The following is a 23,495-nucleotide window of genomic DNA, read 5'->3' as shown; positions in this document are numbered from 1 at the left end:
TTCTATCAGTTCCTAGTAAAGCTTGTAGGAGGAGTTTTCATACTGCACTGGGCTGTCCTATCAGGATCCAGGACCACTGACCCTCTTGTCTGGACAGTGCTGATTGGCTCTGTGCTGATTACAGGCACTCTCCCAAGAAAAAAAAACTCTCTAGCAATACACACTAAACTGAGCATGTGCAGCCTGACTCCAAAGGCTCTGTCTTATCCGAGCATGTTCTGGAGTCAGTGGAAAAGAGCAGGATCTGTGCATACAGGATCAAACTGCCTTTTTACACAATGCAGAGGATTACCGTAACTCCTTAGGTTCCACAGTGAGTATAACAAGCATGCTTTACTGCATATACAGACTGATTTTACTGTTGTGGGTTTAGTAACACTTTAACAATAAACTTAGCGGCTTTTAAAAATCTTCATTAAAGTTTTTTTACTGAAGGCAAATCCTTTTTTTTTTTTTTTTTTTTTAAGCTTTGGATGGGGTGGAGAGGGATTAAAACACCTGTCAGGTTGCTATTTTTGTCTGTATCCCCATTAGGAAGATCCACCCCCTCTATTTGTCCTGATGACTGTTATCAAGTGAAAGAAAATCCAGATTTTAAGTAAGCAGGATCTGAGGGGAAATTTTCCAATAGAGACACTAGTTCAGATGACTACCAAGAATTTACCTCACTTTGGAGGGATTTCTTCACACAGATAGCGAAAAAAAAAAAAAAAAACTGACAGGGGTTAGAATCCTCACCTAATTTGCCCATATCCAGCCGGTTGATCAAATAGAAATTGAACAGAATCCCCCATTCACAAAATTGAGGTGCATGGAGGAATTTCCCCCTGCTGTGCTATTGTATTTTGACAGCGGGGCACCTCCTGCTGTCAAAATACACTAATCAGCACAGCAGCCAATTGGCTGCATGCGCTGATCAAAGGTTTTTTTTTTTTTTTTTTTAACATTCCCGTTCAGGAAAATGGATCAAAATTTGGACGGTCCCCCCCAAAAAAAGAAAGAAAACAACCAAGTGACCTACATGTATGACAGCTGCATCAATGGAAATTTCAAAGAGGTTCTGTGGTCACAGCATACACTTTCATTTTTATAACATCTGCGGTACTTGAAAATATCCTTTTATGTGAGTTCTGCTTGTCTGCTGTTTTTCTCTTTGCGCAACTTCCAGGAATCTCTGCATGCTTTGCAGCTTCTCCTCTGCTGTTTCTTTCAATTCCTAATGACTACATAGCCCATGGTTCAATGCTGCCTGCAAGGCAGTGATTCTTCGACTGACTCTGCCTCCTGAAACTCCTCCCGTCAGAACCTCTATAGGTCAGCATTCAGGCTCTGTGAAGTGTGTGACAAAGCAGTGCCTATTCACAGGGAATAGTGAATAAGTGTCACCAGAAGGAAGTAAATGTGTGGGGATCTTCAAAAAGTACGTTTGAAACTTCAAGATTGTTCAGATTAAGAAGAGTAGAATAGAAATAAATGAAATACAACGTGGAAATTAAAATATGATTTTATTTTTTTCCCTTTTTACGGTTAATTTTGTTTATTACATTTTCAAAAAACAAATGAAAATATACCCGTACATATACATAGTGCATATCAGGTAGGGGTGCAACAGATTAAAAAACTCACGGTTCGGATCGTTCCTCGGATCAGGAGTCACGGTTCGGATCATTTTCGGATCAACAAAAAAAAAAAATCTCCCCCACTGTAATATCCACAATCTCCCTATTGGCAGGGTATTGGCAGAGTATCGCAGGGTATTGGCAGAGTATCGCAGGGTATTGGCAGAGTATCGCAGGGTATTGGCGGGTATATTGGCAGGGTATAGCAGAGTATTGGCAGAGTATTGGCAGGGCATTGCAGAGTATTGGCAGGGCATTGCAGCAGAGCATTGCAGAGTATTGGCAGGGCATTGCAGCAGGGCATTGCAGAGTATTGGCAGGGCATTGCAGAGTATTGGCAGGGCATTGCAGAGTATTGGCACTGCTGCCATCCTATCTCTCCCCTCCACTGTACAGATCAGTACACAGAGGGGAGAGAGGAACCGGCGTCATGACATGACGTCGGTTTGTTACAAGTGATGGGTGGGTGTACCAAGATGGCCACCACTCTGGAGCTAGGCCGAAGCCGCGGCCTTTCCTATGGCCGAGGCCACAGAGCGCTCCGTGGATCGCGGGTGTCCCGTACGGATCAACCTCCGCGGATCGGATCACGGATCGATGACGATCCGTTGCACCCCTAATATCAAGGCTACTGAAAGCAATAACATTTTAGTCAGAGAACATGAAAGAAAATGGAAGGGTAACAATCTTAATTCCAGAAAATAACAAAATACATATTGGGTATGTTAATACAAACCAGACACATAAAAAATAGTAGGCTTCCCATAAATATCATAGAAGAGGTGGGGTATTCATAAGTCGATGTCATGCAGAAAAAAAACACTTTTATGCCCAGTGGGACATCCTTATAAAGACAGAACATGAAAAGGGACAACCCGAGAAGAAAAGAACATTGAAACAAGAATAAAGAAGTCTTTAGTAGCATATAAAGAATAAAGTCACGCTTTAGTAGCGTGACCAAGAAGCACGCTACCTCCGGTCCCTTTGGTTGATCGCGCTGAACGGTGGAACGCACGCTAGCAGCGAGTGTGAGCCGGGAGGCACCATTAGATCCAGACACACACGAGTAGCCTCAGTGCCGGGCTAAGGCACGATATATGTAAGCAGCCACTTGGCCTTGTCTTTTTTTTTGATGTTTTTAATAAACAGGATTACACTGTTGGTTTCCCTTTTATATCTTTTTTCACATACCCCATCCATGGTCTTGCGGAGGAGGGATGTTTGCCTCAACAGTCTCCTTCTATAAAGCAAGTTTATTTTGCTAAAAGTGTTACTTGACCTGCTTTTTAATTAAAGAGGTCACTTCTATCTGGTAAGCTGAACCCACATATGGAGCATATTGGGTGTTTTAATTCCAGTTGGTGATGGACGTTCACTATTGATGCCACTTAGAAGATAACCGCACTGAAGAGTCATATGCACTAGGACATTTTGTCATTAATTCTTTATCAATTGTTTACTTTTTTGTTCACAATCATTATGTATGTGGATTGTATTTATTTCAGTATGGAACGTTGCACTTTAATATGAATATAGCATATTAAGTATAGTATTAAAGGGGGGTTCCGGCCGATATATATATATATATATATATATATATATATATATATATATATATATATATATATATATATATATATATATATATATATATATAAATTTTTTTTTTTTTAAGTCAGCAGCTACAAACACTGTAGCTGCTGACTTTTAATAAGGACACTTACCTGTCCAGCGAGCCCGCGATGTCGGCCCCCCAAGGCCAATCCGTCAATCGGATCGGCCGCCGGCGCCTCCATCTTAACGAAGGGAAACAAGCAGTGGAGCCTTGCGGCTTCACTGCCCGTTTCCTACTGCATATGCGTGAGTCGCGCGGCGCTTTGTGAATGGCCCCGTGGTTTTCTAGGACACAGTTCCCAGAAGGCAACGGGGCCACTCGCCAAAGAGGAGGAAGCGCCGCGGAATAGGAAGAGGCAGATTAGGAAGACTGCCTAGCAACAAGGGTTTCAGGTAAGAATTTTTGATGCAATTTTTTATTTTAGAGTGGCCCTCCACTTTAAGTATAAGAATTGCTTATAGGAATACGTAAATACCTTTGCACATTATATTGGACCTTCATTAGCGCCCCCTCACATCTCATTCAAAGAGAATGGTTTGGTTGGTATGTTGAGATAAGTTTGGTGATGTAGCTGGAAGCAGAGTGGTGGATAGCTTTGTAAGTTGTTGTTAATATTTAGAATTTTGTTAATTGGATGAAAGGAAGCCAATGGAGAAATTAACAGAGAGGGGTAGCAGACACTGTAAATATTATGAGCTTGCTTTTTGAAAGATTGAGTTTGAGGAAGTGGTGTGACATTCAGACAATTTGTAAACCAGTGATGTGCAGGGAGACTGATGTGACCAAAAAAAAAATTGGGCATCATCGGCATAGAAATGGTACTGGAAGCTGTGGGAGTTTGTCAGCTTATTATTTTATTATGCACACATACTGTATGTTTCTAATAGTATAGCTAGTTGGAAGCGTAGGGTATTTAAATGTTTTAATTCCCAGTTTAAAGAGTTCTCTAGTGGAGTATTAATAAACTCATGTTCGAAACAAGCCAGCTAAACCTTGTGGTTATTCCAGTCTTATGACTTTGGTAGAATTTGAGGAACTTCACTCATTGTCCTGAGGCACAGTTTGCTTACAAAATACCATTTGTTCTTTACATTTTGTTTGCGACTTTGTGAGTACTGGTAATTAATATTCATAGTTTTCCTTGCTACTTGAGGTCCCTTATTAACTAGTCTCTCTGAGCAAGGCTGGTCCAGACCTCGCACAACACTCATATCTTCATGCTGTTTAGCATAGCAGTTTTCACCATTTCTACGCACCCTGGGGTGTTCCTGTTCATTTTATCATATGAAAAAAAAATTCCAGTAGGAAGGCTAGGACTCCACCCCCCATATTGGCCGTGCCACTCCCGAAGACTTCAGGCTTTGATCCCTGAGAATCATTATTTTTATAAATACTCCTCTGTCATCCTTGCCTGGGTTATATGATGGTGAACACATGAGCTTTATATTTTAGGCTTTAGGAAATATTCATACAGAATCATAAAGAACTTTTTTTTTTTCTCTCTGTGAAGCTTTCTTCTGCTGCAAGTATGCTTATTATCTTTTGTGCCATACTGTATGTGAGGTTTTTATTTTAGAGTCTCTGATATCTGAAATCCCTGATATAACTCTTCATTGGTTTGTCATAAAACTTCTTTTAAATTAGTTTTCAAGAAAGTTGAAATATGTACTTTAAAAACAAAATGTATTTCAGTATAATTCTTTTCACACTTCTAGGTATTTCCCATTGCGTAAACATGTTTACATTCATGAATAGTTCAGACAGCGAAGAGGAAGAGGACTGTAATGAGAGAACATCACTGATTGCTTCTGGAAGTCCATCACTGCCTTCTTATCAACATGGAGTACAGACCCCATCCGAGGCTACAAATCAGAGGGTGAGAAACATGCAACTAGCCCAAAAACTGTATTCCAAAGTCTTGTACAAAATATAATGTAAGCACGGGGGCCCAAAAAGTCCCCTCATCCCCGCTTCCTTTTCACCAGATGAGAAGCATATGTTTAAAGTGGACCTACCGCAGGTAGAGTTGAATTCCAGGTGTGGTCTATTTTTATATAGTTAATTGGTCCAGCTTTGATCAATGTACCTATGTATATACAATACCTGGCCAATTCCCTGGAAGCTGGAAATCCCTGAAGTAGACAATGCTACTCCAGTGATCTCTGCTTCCGGGTCCCATGCTGAATGGCTGGTCTGATGTATTCCGAATACAGGAGGTGAACCACTCAGCATGAGCACCTTTCATTGAACACTTTGCCTTTTTTTTTTTTCTGATTCAAAGAGGAAAAGTGATTATTGAAAAAACATGTATAACGGCCAACATGTTTTGGCCGTTAGGTCTTAGTCATGGCAACCATGACTAAGGCCTGATGGCTGTTATACATGTTTTTTTCAATAAAGGAAGACTGTTTAACCACTTGCCTACAGGGCACTTTCACCCCCTTCCTGCCCAGGCCAATTTTCAGCTTTCAGCGCTGTCGCACTTTGCATGACAATTTCGTGGTCATGCTACACCGTAACCATGTGAAATTTTTTTAATCATTTTCTTCACACAAATAGAGCTTTCTTTTGGTGGTATTTAATCACCATTGGGTTTTTTCTTTTTTACTACAAAAAAAAAATGAAAAATTAAAAAAAAAAATAGTTTTTCTTAGTTTCTTTCAGTAAATATTGTAAAAAAATTATTTTCCTACTTCACTGATGGGCCCTGATGAGAAGGCACTAATATGCCACACTTATGGGCACTGAAAGGTGGTACTGTTGAGCACGGATAGGCAGCACTGATGGGCAATGATGGGCGGGACTGATAGCCAGCACTGATTGCTGGCACTGGTGGGCACTGATTGCTGGCACTGGTGGCGCATTTTTGTAATCAGGGCACATAAGAGCAGTGCCCTGATTACATGTCTTGATGTCCCCTGCGAGGAGATGCCGCTGATCGGCTCTCCTTGCCACACACTTTGTCAGTGTGAGGCGAGGAGAGCCGGTTACCGGCATTTCCATGTTTACATGTGATTTGACCCAGCCGATCATATGGTTAAAGAGCTGCGGCCGCACCGTGCCCTAGCAACATGGCGAGGGCGTTGTCCCAGACCGAGAGCTACACCACCCCTCCGTCATATGACGGTGGGCGGGCAGCAAGTGGTTAATGCCATTCTGAGTGCCGACTTTTCCTCATATTGCATAGAGGCATCGGCAGCCTGACAGTCTAATCATTGGGCGGAGCTGGAATGTGGGAAGGTTTCCATTTGCCTCTTTTTGAATAGACGAGGTGGAGAGGAGGGGCAGTGACCTCATGCTTTTCACCTTGTCCAATCGGAGAATGCAAAGCATTCTCTGAATGGTGCCAGTTCTGAGTGGCTGACCTACTGTGTTCACAATGCAGCAGGCCATTCGCTCACCATGGAACCCGGAAGTGAAAATCACGGGAGAAGCGATGCCTAAGTGGTGTATATATACCTGGTTATAATTGTTCCAAGCTGGATCAGTGGAGCTATGTAAAAGTACACCATTCCTGGAATTCATCTTTACCAAATACATTTTGGTTACGTGACTGCACAGTGGAGGAACAACATTAAACTGATAAGATCATCATGCTGCATTTTCCCCAGAGTTTACTGAATGTGGTGAAGCTCTGCTGATTTATATCATCCAATCATGTGCAAAGAGGACATGGAGGAGCCCACTGAGGGGTACCGGAAGAGCACACTGAGGAGGACCAGTGTAGCACACTGAGGGGGACCAGAGGACACAAGGGACAGTCGGGTGATCCAGTGTGGTAGGGGCAGTTACAAGCACTGATCTCCCTGTATAGATTTCAGTAAAGCAGCTAAGAGCCACGGGGGAGGGGCTGGGGTACAAGCACTCATGCAAATGCTCAGTATCGGTGCAGCCCTAGTATTATCTACATGCAGTTCCTATATAGCACAGCTCAGACTGAGAGAGGAACAAGCAGCACAAGGAGGCTATCAGTTTATGAGTTGACAATAGGCATGCTGATAGGATGAGAAAGCAGGGTGACAAGAGAGATGAGCAAATCACTGGGCTGTTTCTGCTTCACTGTTTAGTCACAGGCTCAGGTCCATAACAGCCTTGGCCTAATGGAGGTGGATTGAATTATAATAGCCATTATTAACCAAAAAGACTAAGGGCATCTAGTGGCAAAGGGGGGGAACAGCTTGGGATTCAGGGTGAGTCTTGCAGCTAAACCTGAAGGGGAGTATTGCAGCTGTTTTTTGTTTTATATTTTAATTCTTCTTTGTTCAAAATTAATGGTATTTTTAGTCAAAAAAGCACCTCTGTACTACCTGAATACTATATGGATGTTTTATCATAAGTTTGGCTTCACACTGCCCCGGTGAAGTCCTGCCGATCTTTGGGGTGAAGTGCAGCTAACTTGCGCTTACTTATTTCTATGATGTCCCTTAAACCGCAGGACATCATAGAAGCCTATCAGAAAGCGTAGCTAGCTCTCACCAAAACTGCGGCTTAGTTGCGCATTAGCAAAAGCACAGCGGGGCGGTGTCAAGTCACCCTAAGATTGTGCTACCTGGGCTTTTGTCATTTGTATCCAGTAAGTACTCCTGTATACCATTTGGCTGTGTTGTTTTCTTTTTCCACAGAAACATTATAGCAATAATGCTGAAGCTTTGAATGCTGCAGCAAATGGAGCGACATCTGGTCCATCAGACAGACAAGTCGTAGCGGACACTGATGAAGAAGAGCTGACTCTTAAATATGGCGCCAAACATGTCATAATGCTGTTTATCCCAGTTACTCTTTGCATGGTCGTTGTTGTAGCTACAATTAAATCTGTCAGCTTCTACACAGAAAAAAATGGACAGTTGTAAGTACTTTTTTCATTTAAAGTTTCCATAAATGGGGAATGATGCTGTGCAATTCTTAAAGTGGTGTTCTTAAAGTGGTGTTCCGGCCGAAATTATACTTTTTAAATAAAAATACCCCTATAATACACAAGCTTAATGTATTGTAGTAAAGTTAGTCTGTAAACTAAGGTCTGTTTTGTTAGTTTATAGTAGTAGTTTGTTATTTTATAAACTTACAGCAGGCCATGGCCATCTTAAGTGTGGGCATCTGAAGCCAGACTGTATTTCTTCCTGGATCTCATCCTTGCAGATCTCGCACATGCTCAGTGCAGCACAAGCAGTGTAATAGGTCAGGTTTCCATAGCAATGGCAGTTTCATGGGAAGTAGCCGCCCCTTCCCAGAAGGCATTGCTAACAGGAAATGATGCGATGGGCCGCGGCCAGGGAGGAGGAAGTGAAAAATGAATACAGCAGATATACAGTAGTTGCTGAGAAAAAAAAAAAAATATCCAATTTGTTTACAGTGCACAGTTTAGTAAGGGATGCTGAAGAGTTGTAAAAGTGGGTGGAACTCCACTTTAAGTATAAAAGAAGGAAGTAAAGACAGAGAAAAAAAAATTAGTAAACTGGAAAAAGAAAAGTAATGTATTATTATTTTGTTTTATACTGAGAGATTATATAAAATACAAGTCAGTTGCTGTCTCTCAGTTTGGGGAAAATTGTAGAAATATTGGTTAAAGTTACTATATTGGCCTAGTCACGATACCACAATAGTATATGCTTCCTAAGTAAAAGAAAAATCAATTTAGTAGATGTCTGGATATGCCTGGTTTGGCCAATTATAAGTTGTATAAAAGTGTAGTCAAGATTTAAAGCAGAACTCTGGGAAAAAAAGTTTTTTTCCATGCCCTTGTTGCTGATCTCCTATCTTTGCCAACTATGCCATCCATCTGCTTCTGAGCTCTCTAGTTCCTCTGTAGTAACCTGCTGATTTCCCTGAAAAACCGTTACTGCCCTGTTTGTAAGACCACTGGCTGTATCCTCCTCCTCCTGTATCCTCAGCCAGCGGTCTTGTCACTTTCCACTAGCAGTTCAAGCAAGCAGTGACTTCTACTTCCATCCCTGCTTGCTGTAGTGGGCCGAGAATGTCTCACAGCCCCTGGTCTGTACCGCCCATAGAGGTGGTGTCCTTCTGCTCCCTACCAGCACCGCCCCCGTCCCCCTCCCTGCCGCCTGCCCGCCATCTCAGAGTGGGGATCATTACCAGACACTGGCCGTATGACAGAGCAAGGATCTCCGACTGTGACAGGGCTTGTATGTGAATCACGATCACCGTAATGTCCCGCCTCCTGAGCTTTACTGACACCATTCACTGACAAATATCTGTAGGAGGGTTTTCCACCAGCCCTGCAAAGTTTGCAGTCATTATTTTCAGTTTGATGTGTATTATATGTGACACTACATATCAAAAAGACCAGTATTGTGGTAATATTGAAGTTTATTGAGATTTCCATACATTAGAGAGTTTCACCATTATTATGTTATTGATTAGTAAGTTGGTGCTGCACTTCTTTGTTTCTCATGCCGACATTCATGGGCCGGCTCTTTCTGTGGTGCGGCTAGGGATGTTCTCACATACGCCATACAAGCGCTGATTGCTATTAGAAAGATCTCAAAGCTACAGCAGGAGGAGGAATATTTATAATACTAAATTACAGCAGAGTACAGTAATTATGGGTATGTGTCTATAGTTCAGTAATGATTACATAAAGCAGGTAAGAGGAATATGTTTATCTCCTGCTGTGGCTGGAGGGGGAGAGCACAAACATGCTTTTCATTTTGCTGTGTGTTACTGAGTAGCATGGCTGGCTGCAGAATGAGGAGGTGTGATTTATGTTGAAGTGGGCTTGTTCACATTTAACATGTACATGCCTAGTGTACCTCCCACATTCATTGCAATTCCCAAAGATTCATGGAAAATGTAGTTTGATTATAGTGCAGAGAGAGAGGAGAATATGATGTAATCACTGTTCTAACCGCTCCTCCTTGGCAGAATACATGCAGCATAGAGAGGACTTCCTGAAAATTCAGTTAGACTTTTTTTCTTTAATAGTAAGGAATTTCACAAATGTAATCAAATGTAATAACTGTTTAGTGTTTTTAGTGTAAGGGGGTGTACTAATGGGGGATTTTTTTGCCGATCCCGGAGTTCTGCTTTAAAGCAGACCTTGCATTACATAGCAAAGTCAGCCTATTAATGTGCCCCCCCCCCCCCCCCACACCTCAAAGCACTGAGTTAAAAAAAAAAGCACCTTTTGATGTGGGGGGGGGGGGGGGTACTTACCCTACCCTTGCCGTGCCTATTCGGTGATGATGTCCTCCTCTTTCAAGTAAGATCCTGGGGAACGCAGAGTAAACCAGATCTTGTGAGGTGATGCTACTGCACTGTGCTGTAGCATCATCTTGCAAGATTTGGGCCACTGGGCATTTCCTGGGCTCTCATTAGGATGCTAACATCACCCACTGCAGTTCAGAAGTTGAAGGAAAAGTGATTATAGTAACTATTCCCTCGTCCCCATATCCCCCCAGCTGTTTTTCTCCTTATTGTTTTTTTTTTTTTTAGATGTGGGTGGGGGGCATACTAATTAAGCAAAAAGCACAATTCCATCTTTCTGACCGTGTTTCATGTTGCATCCATATTTTGGGTATTTTGTGAAACATGTTCATATTTCGCAGCCCCCCAATCCATTGATAGTCCATTGATGCTTCCCCCAGTTCTTAAACTGAAGGACCAGGTACAGACCGGAGCTGGAGGAATAGTCTGCAGGAGCCTGTACATTGCACCCCATGATGGGGTGCAATGCACATCATGGTTGCAATGATTTGCGAGCTCCAATAAAATATTAATAAATGCACATTTTGTTTTCCTTTTTTCAATATGTGTGTATTTATTCATTCTTTTGAAAAAGGTGGAATCTGCTTTTATGTGTTTCATTCTCCTAGTCACCTGACTATATTTTCACTAGCCCCAAATGTTCAGATTTTCATACTTGGCAGAAGTAGATAGCATATGGACAAGCCTGGTGTGCATGATGATGAGTGTTTACTGCGCAGATCCACATTCGGGCACAGAATAACTGTAACAGCTCAGAAGTCGCACATTCTGTTCTTTACACGTTATGATGCATTTATTTTGCACTGTCTGCCTTGGTAAACGTTGCATCCGTATTAAAATGCAAGGCTGCTTATCCTTTAGACCCCCATCCACCTGTGAAAAACACAGAGGTATTTTTTTTATTTATTTTTTTTATTTTCAACAAGATCCTTGGAAAGCTGAGGATTCCAAATCACTTAAAATTATGCTTTAACGCTGTGCTGGGGATCCTCGGCTTTTTCGGGATCTCACCAGAAGTCCCATGACATCAACCTCACTGGGTGCCAGGAACTGGTGATGTATTAACCTGGCAGTAAAAGGGTAAAGAGAGCAATACACCATTTTTATCAAACCTTTTTGTAAATCCGATAGGTTAGCTCCTATTGATTATACTAGACTTTATCCATCTTTTTACCCAGGAAACATTCTTTAAATCATTTTCAAGTTTCAGGGGGCCACTGCAAAGCATTATTATATGTACATCAAAAAACACCACAAAGGATAAAGCATCTACCAAGGCTACTGCCAACCTTTTTATTAAAAATGATATATATATACTCCTACATTAAGCATGCTGGTGATAATATACCCAAAACAGGTCACATCACCCACCCCCCCCACCCCCCAAGAACCCATACCTGCCCCCCCCCCCTTTTTCCCCCAAATACCCAACTCGTAGCTCTGTAATCCCAATTTCTCCCCCTCCCCTACCTAAACCCTGAGCCCCCCCCCCCCCAAGGGGTAATGGCTGGAGTCCTATCAGAGTCCCTCTGGGTAAAAGTCGTGGATGTCCCTAGCTCCGCCCCCTATATCACATGTATGCTGCCATGTTGGCACCAGGAAAATGAAAAATTGTATCAAATACTTAACCTCAAGTATACAGTGGGGTGTCACTGAAGGATGGAAATATTAGGTACAGACAGGTATGCGTGCGTCAGATGACCATAGATTGGATCCGGATGTCTGTTATTTCAGGCTTAAAGAAAACCTTTTCCAAACAAGTGAACTGGGTCCAACCTGCTTAGATTGGATCACCAGACCTCTATTATTCAAGCAGCTGATATGACCTGCAGTAATACTAGGCGCAGCCTATTGCATTAGGGTGTGTACCAAAAAGCTCAAACACACATGACTTTCTCTGCAGCCTCGGCTGCATGGGACAGTGAATGAATTAGTGTGTGCCGAGCGGCTTCCTGTTCATTCACAAACTGAAGCATAGTCAACACAGTTGACTATGCTTCAGTTGTGAATGGAAGCAGTGAGTGATTGTGTTCATTTAGAAAATGAAGGGGCCGGCAAATTCCATATTTACTAGCCCCTTCCCCCGCTCTTCCTCTTGAAACATCCTCTGCAGTGGCCGGGGGAGAGGAGGGAAGCCAGCAGCACTGCAGGGAGGGAGGCCAACAAAGAAGGGGGGGCAGGAAAGTAGGGGGAATGGGCACAGCACATAGTGATTAGGCTGTGCCCAGGCACACCTGGCACACCCCCTGCGCATGCCTATGACTAGGGGTCTGTCAAACGATGTTGTGTACATGCTTATATATAGCAACCACCGCTGCAATATTCCTGTAAGAAAGTCTTTTAGACCATAAGTCTTGTCAGTATATACCAGTGAATGAAGAAAAGGTTCATAACAGACTATCACAAAACATCCTGTTAGCAGAGTTGCTTGTGTGTGTAATCAAGATGACCAGTCTTGTCAAAGCTGCAATGTAGCACACAGCTGATATTGACTCTGATACGCTGAAATCCAGTATTAAACTGAGCAGAATGCATAAAGACACTAAAGTTGGTCTTGCCACCGTTTGTCATGTGTTCTCTCTGTGTCATGCTCCCCTGCTGCCATCCAAGCAGCACTGTGTCGTAGACTAACATCCATCCACAGCATATAGAAAAACGGGAGGGTATGGCTGAGTATCCAAGCAGTGCGCTCCGGGTAGGTAGCATTACTCACAGCCATCAGACCTAAAATATATAAACAAAATCATAAATTTTAATTCTAATATCATGTGTAATGGCGTAGACCAATTCACTGATAATTATCCAAATACTAATGACATTTCTTAAAGCTTTACTAAACCCAGGACCCTGCATTAATATAAACTGCTAAACACCTTTTCTCATCAGCAGTTAGAGCAGTCTTGTGACTTCTATCAGTGTCTAGCCAAGCACTGGTTAAAGCTTGTAGGAGGCGTTTTCTGACTATCCTATGAGACTGCAAGACCCCCGACCCTCTATCTGGACAGTGCTGATATTGGCCCTGTGCTGATCACATGCACTCTCCCAAGAAAAAAAATCCTCTCTAGCAATACACACCAAACTGAGCATGTGCAGCCTGACTCCATTGATTCTGTGTTATCAGGAAATGATCAGGACAGTGGAAGGAGGGGAGGATCAGAGAAGCCAGTATCAAACAGCCTTTTTACACAATGCAGATGATTAACCTCTTAAGTTTCACAGTGAGTATAACAAGCATGCTTTACTGCATATGCAGACTGATTTTACTGTTGTGGGTCCCCCATTAGTACACCCCCCCCCCCCCCCCAAAAACACTAAACCGTTATTACATTTGTGAAATTCCTTACCATTGAAGAGAAGAGGCAAATTAAACTTTTAGGAAATCAGCTCTGTAGTTCAAAAAATGCATCATCTTTTCTGCCAAGGAAACAAAAAAAGCGACAATTTTGAAAAAAAAAAACCTATATTTTTCCTTTTTGCTATAATAAATATCCCCGAAAAAATAACAAATTTCTTCATCAGTTTAGGCCAATATGTATTCTACATATTTTTGGTTAAAAAAAATCTCAATAAGCGTATATTGGTTTGCGCAAAAGTTATAGCGTAAAAAAATAGGGGATATATTTATGGCATTATTATTATTATTATTATTATTATTATTAGTATTTTTTTTTTTTTAATTTTTACTAGTAATGGCGGTGATCTGCGATTATTTTTTTTTTTTTTTTTTTTTTTTTAGCGGGACTGCGACATTGTGGCGGACAGATCGGACACTTATTGACACTTTTTTGGGACCATTGACATTTATATAGCGATCAGAGCTAAAAATAGCCACTGATTACTGTATAAATGTCACTGGCAGGGAAAGGGTTAACACTAAGGGATGATCAAGGGGTTAAATGTGTTCCCTGAGAGGTGTTGCTGACTGGAGGAGGAGACCAATCGTTGTTTCTTATCACTAGGCACAAACTATTTCTCTTTCCTCCCCTGACAGAACGGGGATCTGTTTATTTACACTGACAGAACCACGTTCTGCCTGTCTCTGGAGCGATCGTGGTTGGGCAGCGGCTTGGAGTCCGCCGGACCTGCTGGTTGGCTCCCCCGCTTGCCGTGTACGCGCCCGACTTACAATGACAGCGATTTGCACAGGGGTGCCAACTTGCCGCAGTACAACTGCGGGAGACAATCTGTGACTAGTTAAACTACATTTCCCTTCATGCTTTGCAAATTGCAATGAATGTGGGAGGGTACACTAGGCCTATATATGTAAATGTGAACAAGCTCACGTCAACATAAATCACACCCCTCATTCTGCAGCCACACTGCTGAGCACAACACAGACAGTGAGGGGAAATTCTTATAACTGTAAAGCATGCATGTACTCTCACCCTCCAGCCACTGCAGGAGATAAACATTTCCCTTACATGCTTTATATAATCATAACTGAACTGTAAAACACTTCCCATAATTATATATTATACACACTGTACTCTGCTGTATTTCAGTATTAGAAATATTCCTCCTGCTGCAGCTTTGAGATCTTTGCTGGTGCTGGTATGGTGTATTGGAGAACATCCCTAGCCGCACCACAGAAAGAGCCGGGTCATAATGCTTTACATCAGCGCGTGGCACAAGTAAATGTCGGCATGAGAAAAAACAAAAAAGTGCAGCGCTAACTTACTAATCAGTAACACAATAATGGTGGAACCCTCTAATGTATGGCAATCTCAGTAAGCTTCAATATCACCACCATACCAGTCTCTGTGATATGTAATGTCACATATAATACACATCAGATTGAAAATAAGACATCAAAAAATACTGCAAACTTTGCAGGGTTGGTGGAAACCCCTCCTACAGATATTTGGCAGTGGACGGTGTTCACTGCTTAACAGTGCCCATAACTGCAGCCTCATCAGTGCAGCATATCAGCGCAGCTTTTCAGTCCCCATTAGTGCAGTTTATCAGTGCAGCCTCATCAGTGCAGTTTATCAGTGCCCATAAGTATGGTCTCCTCTGTGCCCATCACTGCTGCCTCATCAGTGCAGCCTCATCAGCGCAGCCTTATCTGTGCAGCTTATCAGTGCTCATCAGCGCAGCCTTATCTGTGCAGCTTATCAGTGCTCATCAGCGCAGCCATATCTGTGCAGCTTATCAGTTCTCATCGGTGCAGCCTCAGCAGTGCAGCTTATCAGTGCCCACCAGTGCAGCTTATCAGTGGAGCCTCATCAGTTCCCATCAGTGCAGCCTCATCAATGCAGCTTATCAGTGCCCACCAGTGCAGCTTAGTAGTGCCCATCAGTGCAGTCTCACCAGTGCAGCTTATCAGTGCAGTCTCACTAGTGCCCATCAGTGCAGTCTTACCAGTGCATCTTATCAGTGCCCATCGGTGCAGTCACACCAGTGCGGCTTATCAGCGCCCATCAGTGCGGTCACACTAGTGCCCACCAGTGTAGCTTATCAGCACCCATCAGTGTGGTCTCACCAGTGCAGCTTATCAGTGCTCATCAGTGTGGTCTCACCAGTGCAGCTTATCAGTGCCCATCAGTGCAGAGCGGGGATAGTTAGAGATCATCCGGATGACAGAGCGAATCTCGGGCTGACAGGTGTTGTATGTGATAACACCACTCGCCATACAGCCCCGCCTCCCTGTACCGGGCAGCAGTGTTATAGACAGCGCAGAGCACACTCTTGTAATGCTGGTACAGCAAGGCGGGGCTGTGCGGCGAGCGGTGTTCACATACAACACCTGTCAGCCCGAAATCCGCTCTGTCATCCGGATGATCTCTGCTAACCCCACTCTGCACTGGAGATAGGTGGCGGCGGGGGTGGTGCTGGCAGGGAGCAGAAGAGGAGGAGGATGAGGGAGAGGAGGAAGGAGGGCACCACCTCTATGGGCGGCACAGACCGGGGTGGTGTGAGACTCCCTCCGCCCACTACAGTGAGCAGGGTGGGAAATACAAGTCCCTGCTCACTTTCAGAGAACTACAGGTGGGCAGTGACAAGACCGCTGGCAGAGGATACAGGAGAAATAGCAGCCAGCGATCTTACAATCAGGAAACCACAGGGCAATAACGGTTTTTCAGCAAGATCAGCAGGCTATTGCAGAGGAACTACAGAGCTTAGAAGAACATGGATGGCATAGGTAGGAGATCAGCAACAAGGACATGGGGGAAAAAAGTTTTTCTCTTTCATTCATTGATGGACACAGCACTTCTAATCTTGACCTTAGGGTTATATCACCACCTTCAGGAGTAGGACTAGGCAGAAACAACAAAACAAGCACAGCACCGCCTAGGGGCGGTCCCTACTGGTAGTAACCCCCCACTCTGCTACAGGCAGCTCAGTTTTTTTTCTGCCTAGTCTAGGAGAAGGACCTGGCTCCCTTCTGGGACCTGTAGTCTTTTTTTGGTTTCTTTTCTTTTTGGTTTTCATGAGAATCTGCAATCAACCGCTGGGCTGGGTGACAGGCTGGATATTATAGATCATGGTAGTCTCCCCAGCCTGGCCACCGAGCATGCTTAGACCTGAGCTCCACGCTGGGTCGGCCGCGACAAGCCCTACTCTGGACTGGGGCAGCCGGCGGGCTAGACGCCTCGCAGGGACACATATGACCAGGCACCTGACGTCTGGGTCACAGTGTCGCCATGGCCATCAGTCACTCCGTTTAGGCAGGTAGTGGATCTGTCTGGGGAGTGAGACCCACAATCCCTGCTGGATGGGTAAGTATGAGCTCCACGGGCCCGGTCCAGGCACGGTGGAGCGGCTGGGTACTCCCCTGGGTGATCGGTTTTGGGGTATTTCAACCCCCCCCGCCCCTCGGCTACGCTGCTGGGTTACCTGATTTGGGGGTCCCCTCTGGGCGGTCTCTGTATGGGGTGCTGGGGGGGTGGCTGGCGTCTGTCTCATGTAATAGCCGGATCCGGACTCGGGTTCCTCCGTGGCAGGCGGCCCCAGCCTGGGTGATTCGGATGATGCGACCCCTGATCTTTCGGACAGTGAGGAGGAATCCTCCGCGTCCGTTGTGCCGCATGAGAAAGCGCTGGTGAGTGCACTCATTACGGCGGTGCGCGATACTTTGAAAATTGAGGATCTGGCAGGGGCGTCTGCAAAAGTGTTGGTTCCTTTTTGAGTCGCACATGCCAGTCCGCACCGCTAAGGTGTTTCCTTACCTGTCTTATTTTGATAAGCTTATTTACAAGGATTGGGAACGCCCGCAGCGCTCCTTGTCAGTTCCGAGGCGTTTTTCGGTGAGCTACCGCTTTTGGGGAGTGTCTGTTGAAGAAATGGGCTTCCCCTCCGGTCGTTGATCCTGCAGTGTCCAGGTTAAATAAGGCGACCCATGATTCTGGTGGAGGGGTCCCCTTCTTTCAAGGATCCTGCCGACAGAAAGGCCGAGGCGTTTACGCGATCTATGTTTGTGATGGCGGGGTCGGTTCTTCGGTCGGTGCTAGCCACGGCTCTGGTGTTGCAGACACTTACTGAATGGGCTAACTTATTACACCGCGAGTTGGGTAATGAGCAAGCGTCCCCAGTCTGTGTGGAACTGGCAGACCAGTTAGTGCAGGGACCTAAGTATGTCTGTGATGTGGCCCTGGACACGGCCCCGTTACTTTCTAAGGTCTCTGTGTCGGGCGTGGTTCTTCGCCGGCTCCTTTGGCTCAAGTCCTAAGGCTTTGGCAGATTTGCCTTTCCAGGGTGGGAGGCTATTTGGAGCCTCTCTGGATGACATTATTAAGGACATTACTGGGGGGGAAAGTACTTTCCTCCCACAGTCCAAAAAAGGCAAGGAGCCCTGTCATAGGCAGGGTCCCTCCTTTTCTGCTTTTAAGCGTCTTTTTCGTCTGCCCCGGTCTTGCGGGCAAGTGCTCTCAGCCCACCAAGGCTCCCACGGGTGGGCAAAAGCATCCTTGGCATCGCAAGCCAAGAAAACCCGTGGACAAGTCCTCTTCTGCATGAAGGTTTACCCCCGCCCAACTTACAGGAGGGGTTGCCTTCGGTGGTTTGCAGACCAATGGACTTCTCTTCTTTCCAACCAGTGGGTCTGCGTGCTGATTTTGCCTGGTTACAAAATAGTTTCTTTCCGCCAGACAGGTTTTTTTCCCTTCAATCTTCATCCTCTCCCGTCTCGTCGGCCGGCCTTGTTTGGGGCGGTGCAGGACTTGCTTCTTCGGGGGGTAATAGTTCCTGTACCAGCTTCAGAAAGGGGGTTCGGGGGTTCTACTCCAATCTGTTCATAGTTCCAAAGAAGGAAGGGGTTCGTCCAATCCCGGACCTTAAGGCCCTCAATTGTTTTGTGAGGGTACGGAGGTTCAGGGTGGAGTCTGTTCCTTCAGTGGTGGTCGCGCTTCATCAGGGGGATTTCCTGGCCTCCCTGGACGCGTACTTGCATGTCCCCATCTGCGTCAGGCACCAGCGGTTCCTGCGCTTTGCGGTCGGGGACGCACACTATCAATTTGTGGCACTTCCCTTTGGACTGGTGTTGGCACCACAGGTCTTCACCAAGGTGCTGGCACCGCTTCTAGCGTTACTAAAACAGCGGGGGATCGCGGTGGTGAGTTACCTGGATGATCTCCTTCTGAGAGCGGCGTCAGCCTCAGAACTGAGAGCGATCACCATGCAGACCTTACAGGAGTTTGGTTGGGTGGTGAATCTCCAGAAGTCAGTGTTGCTCCCGACTAAATGCCTGGAGTACTTGGGGTTGATTCTGGACTCTGCTCTAGCAAAGGTTTTTCTTCCACCGATCAAACTGCAGACCCTTCACTCCACGGTACAGTCGCTTCTGTCCAACAAGTGGTCATCACTGCGTGTTTGCATGCGAGTTCTGGGACTCATGGTATCCACCTTTTTTGAGGCAGTTCTGTATGCGCAGTTTCACACTCGGGGCTTGCAGAGGGAGATCTTGTCCAAATGGAACAAGTCCCCGACATCTCTGGATTGTCAGATCCGGGTGGGCCATCTGGCCAGGGCCTTGCTCCTTTGGTGGCTACGGTCCCCAGGCTCTATGGTCCAGGAAGTCATTCCTCCCTCTCCATTGGACGGTGATCACGACAGATGCCAGCCTGACCGGCTGGGGGGGTTGTGGGCCTGTCGGCCCAGGGCTGCTGGATGCCGGAGGAATCACGCCTATTGATCAACGTGCTGGAGTTGCGTGCGATCAGGTTATGCTTCTCCTTTTGGACGCAGTGGCTGCGCAGTCGTCTGGTCAGGATCCAGTCGGACAATGCCACGCCTGTAGCTTACGTCAACCACCAGGGGGGAACAAGGAGCTCAGCAGCGGTGCTGGAGGTTTCTCACATTCTGCAGTGGCAGAGCTTCACGTGGCGGCTCTGGCAGCTGTTTACATTCTGGCCCTAGAAAACTAGCAAGCGGATTACCTCTGGATCAGGGGGAATGGTCGCTGCATCTGGAAGTTTTTCATCTCATTTGCCTGCGGTGGGGCAAGCTGGACATAGATCTTCTGGTCTCTTGTCTCAATCAGAAGGTGCAGAGATTTGTGGCCAGAACAAGGGATCCCTTGGCAGATGCGCTAGTGGTGCCATGGGGGCATTATCAGCTCATTTATACCTTCCCTCCTCTCAAACTCCTTCCTCCTCTGCTGTGCAGGGTAGAGGCTGAGGGAATTCCAGTAATTCTAATCACTCCGGATTGACCTCTGCATCCGTGGTACGCCGACGTGTTACGGATGGTGGCAGACGTTCCCTGGTGGCTACTGGTGCAGGAGGACCTCCTGTCCCAGGGTCCAATATTCCACCCTGCTTTACCGTCTCTGGCTTTAACGGCCAGGCTATTGAAAGCCAGGTGCTGAGAGACCGGAGGTTGTCAGCTTCTGTGATTCCTACTATGTTGAGGGCACGTAAGTCCACTCCACGGAAGATTTATCATCGCACCTGGAAGGCTTACATCTCGTTGTGCGAGGCTGTGGGGTGGCATCCGCGTTCCTGTTCGGTGTCTAAGATCCTTATGTTTCTGCTGCGTGGGGTTGATCAGAAGCTTGCTTTAGGCACTATCAAGGGGCAAATATCGGCTCTGGCTATCTTTTTTTTCAGCGGCCATTAGCCACCCACTCGTTGGTGCGTACTTTTATTCAGGGGGTTCGACATGTGGCTCCCCCGGTACACCCACCGCTGCTCGCAGTACTTCAGATGCCGCCGTTCGAGGACATTAGGGAGATCCATATACTCACGCTCTCTCAGAAGGTTGTCTTTCTAGTGGTTATTACGTCCGCTCGGCAAGTTTCTGAGCTGGCGGCCTTGTCGTGTAAGTCTCCTTATTTGGTTCTTCACAAGGATAAGGCAGTGCTGCATCTGCATCCCTCGTTTCTCCCTAAGGTGGTATCTGCCTTTCATCTAAATGAGGACATTGTGCTTCCTTCCTTGTGTCCTTGACCGTCTCACCCCATTATTTCTCTGTGGATCAGACGGATTATTGTCCAGGCATATGCCATTAGGGGGCGGGTGCCCCGCTTTCCCGTCACGGCACATTCTACCAGGGCGGTTAGTGCTTCCTGGTCCTTCCGGCATCATGCGTCCATTTTCTCAAGTGTGTAAGGCGGCTACCTGGTCGTCAGTACACACTTTCACCAAGTTTTACAAGGTGGATGTTGGTGCATCTTCGGATGCGTGTTTCGGCCGCAAAGTTTTGCAGGCGGCTGTCTGAGGTTTTGGCTCCCTTTTACGGGGGGCTCTGTTTGGGTGGAGGTTACTTTTTTTTCCTTTGTTTTGTGTTCCCATCTCTCGTTGTGGCACTGCTTTGGGACGTCCCTAAGGTCAAGATTAGAAGTGCTGGGTCCGTCAATGAACTCTGAGAAAGGGATTTTATGGTGAGTAGAAAAAAAATCCAGTTTTTCCTGGAGTTTTGCTTTAAATAATTCAAACCATTAAATAAATAATGCAAATCAATGTCTACTGAAAGTGACAGTCCCACTCCTCAAACATAGTGCTGCAAACAAGAAGAAAAAAGGAAGTGCTCCACAATGTATTCACTCCAGACCACCCGGTTCACATAGATTTCACATCAAACTCACCAGAGGGTTTTGACTGCTTGTGAAAGCAAGAGAGTGAAAACCAGCATGTATATTTATGTCTTGGGTATTGTAGTCTCTGTGTACTCTGCAGCTCTTCCCGCTATCCTCCCGGTCTTCTTGTTATCCCGGCTTACATTAGGAAAAGTGCTGCATATTCAGACAGTACGTAAGAAGGAAAGGGATCCCACATAGTGAAAAGTATCATTTTTTTATTTGAAATATAAAAAAAAACATCACTTACATATTAACAAGCAGTGCTTGCCTTAGAAAACTGTTGCATTCCCACATTAAAGCGGAGGTCCGCCGAAAAAAAAAATATTAAAAGCCAGCAGCTACAAATACTGCAGCTGCTGACTTTTAATACATGGACACTTGCCTGTCCGGGGAGCCTGCGATGTCGGCAGCTGAAGCCGATCTGTCCGTCAGCTCTCGGCTGCTGCTGCTGCTGACATCCTCAGTAAGGGAATCAGGAAGTGAAGCCGTGCGGCTTCACTTCCTAGTTCCCTACTGTGCATGCGCGAGTCGTGCTGAGTGTCCTCACTGGTCCCTGCTGTGTTCTGGGACCTGTGTGTCTCCCAGAAGACAGCGGGAGAGGACAGAGTAGGCGCCAGAAGTGGCGTAGGTCACCGAGATCACCGCGGTGATCTATGCCAGGAAGTGGAGGCAAATACCTGTATCTGCTCCCTCCTGCCCCCTGGAAGGTGCCAAATGTAACACCGGGGGGGGGGGGGGGAATCCAAAAAGTGGAAGTTCCATTTTTGGGTTGAACTCCACTTTAAAGATGGCTGCCATGTATTTCCTGTGCTGGAATTGTTGTCAAACTGGAAGTAACGTCCCAATGTGTTTCATCATAGGGAATGATGTCATCAGAAGCTAGAAACATTTCTATCAGCAATTGTGTAAATGTCATGACATTGTTGCAGGATTGGTGTCATGGTATTGCATTAGACCAGTGTTTTTCAACTCCAGCCCTCCAGGGGCCCCAACAGGTCATGTTTTCAGGATTTTCCTCAGATGAAACAGCTGTAGTAATTACTAAGGCAGTGAAACTGATCAAATCACCTGTGAAAAATAATGGGAAGCTTGAAAACATGACCTGCTGGGGTGCCTTGAGGACTGGAGTTGAGAAACACTGCATTAGACTACCCTACTCTCAATGTATTAGATATGTAGTTGGATGTACATATCTCCATGTTTGTACTTGTAGATTTGGGTCCACATTTAAAGCGTTTGTGTAACGCTAGACTTTTTTTTCCCCCTGCAAGGTAAAGTCATAATGTTCTAGTATGCATCACATACTAGCACATTATGTGAAACTTACCTTAAAAGGAAGCTGTTTCAGTTCCGCGATGTCAGCACTGCAACCGTTTCCATCTTCACCCGTCTTGCTTCCGGGTTCGCGGGCTCCGGCTCTGTGGCTGGCTGGAGCCGCAATGACGTGGCACCGTTGGCGCCAGCTGCTGTCAATCAAAGTCAATAAGCCAATCATGAGAGAGAGGGGGTGGGGCCAAATCGCAGCTCCGTGTCTGAATGGACACAGAGAGCTGCAGCTGGGCTCAGGTGCCCCTATAGCAAACTGCTCCCTGTGGGGGCACTCAATAGGCGGGAGGAGCTAAGAGCGCCGGAGAGGGACCTGAGAAGAAGAGGATGGGGCTGCTCTGTGCAAAACCACTGCACAGAGCAGGTAAGTATAACATGTTTGTTATTTTTAACCGCTTCCAGACCGCCCGCCGTCAGAATGTCTCCCCTGCGCGAATCGCCATAGCTGTATGGCGGCCGCTTTAAGGGGATTAGGGGCGTGCCACTGAGGGGTCCGTGCGCGTGCCTGGCGGCCGCGATGTCCTGACGGAGCAGGAACGGGGATGTGTGTGTGTGTGTGTGTGTGTGTGTGTGAACACACATCCACGTCCTGTCAGGGGAGAGGCGACAGGTCGTCTGCTCCTAGTATATAGGAACACCGATCAGTCTCCTTCCCTAGTCAGTCCCATCTCTCTACAGTTAGAACACACACAGGGAA

At 45.8% G+C, this 23,495-nt stretch overlaps 1 protein-coding gene across 2 annotated transcripts in view; it reads left to right on the top strand.

Moving 5' to 3' along the window:
• LOC141140551 (presenilin-2-like) overlaps positions 1-23,495 on the top strand; it is a 63,918-nt gene that overhangs the window by 5,603 nt on the left and 34,820 nt on the right. For both annotated transcript variants that reach the window (XM_073627871.1, XM_073627872.1), the window contains exons 2-3: positions 4,950-5,110; positions 7,857-8,080. In XM_073627871.1, coding sequence (XP_073483972.1) covers positions 4,970-5,110; positions 7,857-8,080 — 365 coding nt within the window. In that variant the 5' untranslated portion in view covers positions 4,950-4,969. The remainder of the gene's footprint in view (positions 1-4,949; positions 5,111-7,856; positions 8,081-23,495) is intronic.

The sequence above is a fragment of the Aquarana catesbeiana genome, linkage group LG04, assembly GCF_042186555.1.
Source record: "Aquarana catesbeiana isolate 2022-GZ linkage group LG04, ASM4218655v1, whole genome shotgun sequence".
Taxonomy (NCBI): Eukaryota; Metazoa; Chordata; class Amphibia; order Anura; family Ranidae; genus Aquarana; species Aquarana catesbeiana.
Note: the sequence above shows the minus strand (reverse complement) of the source record. Positions and strands in the feature narration are given on the sequence as shown.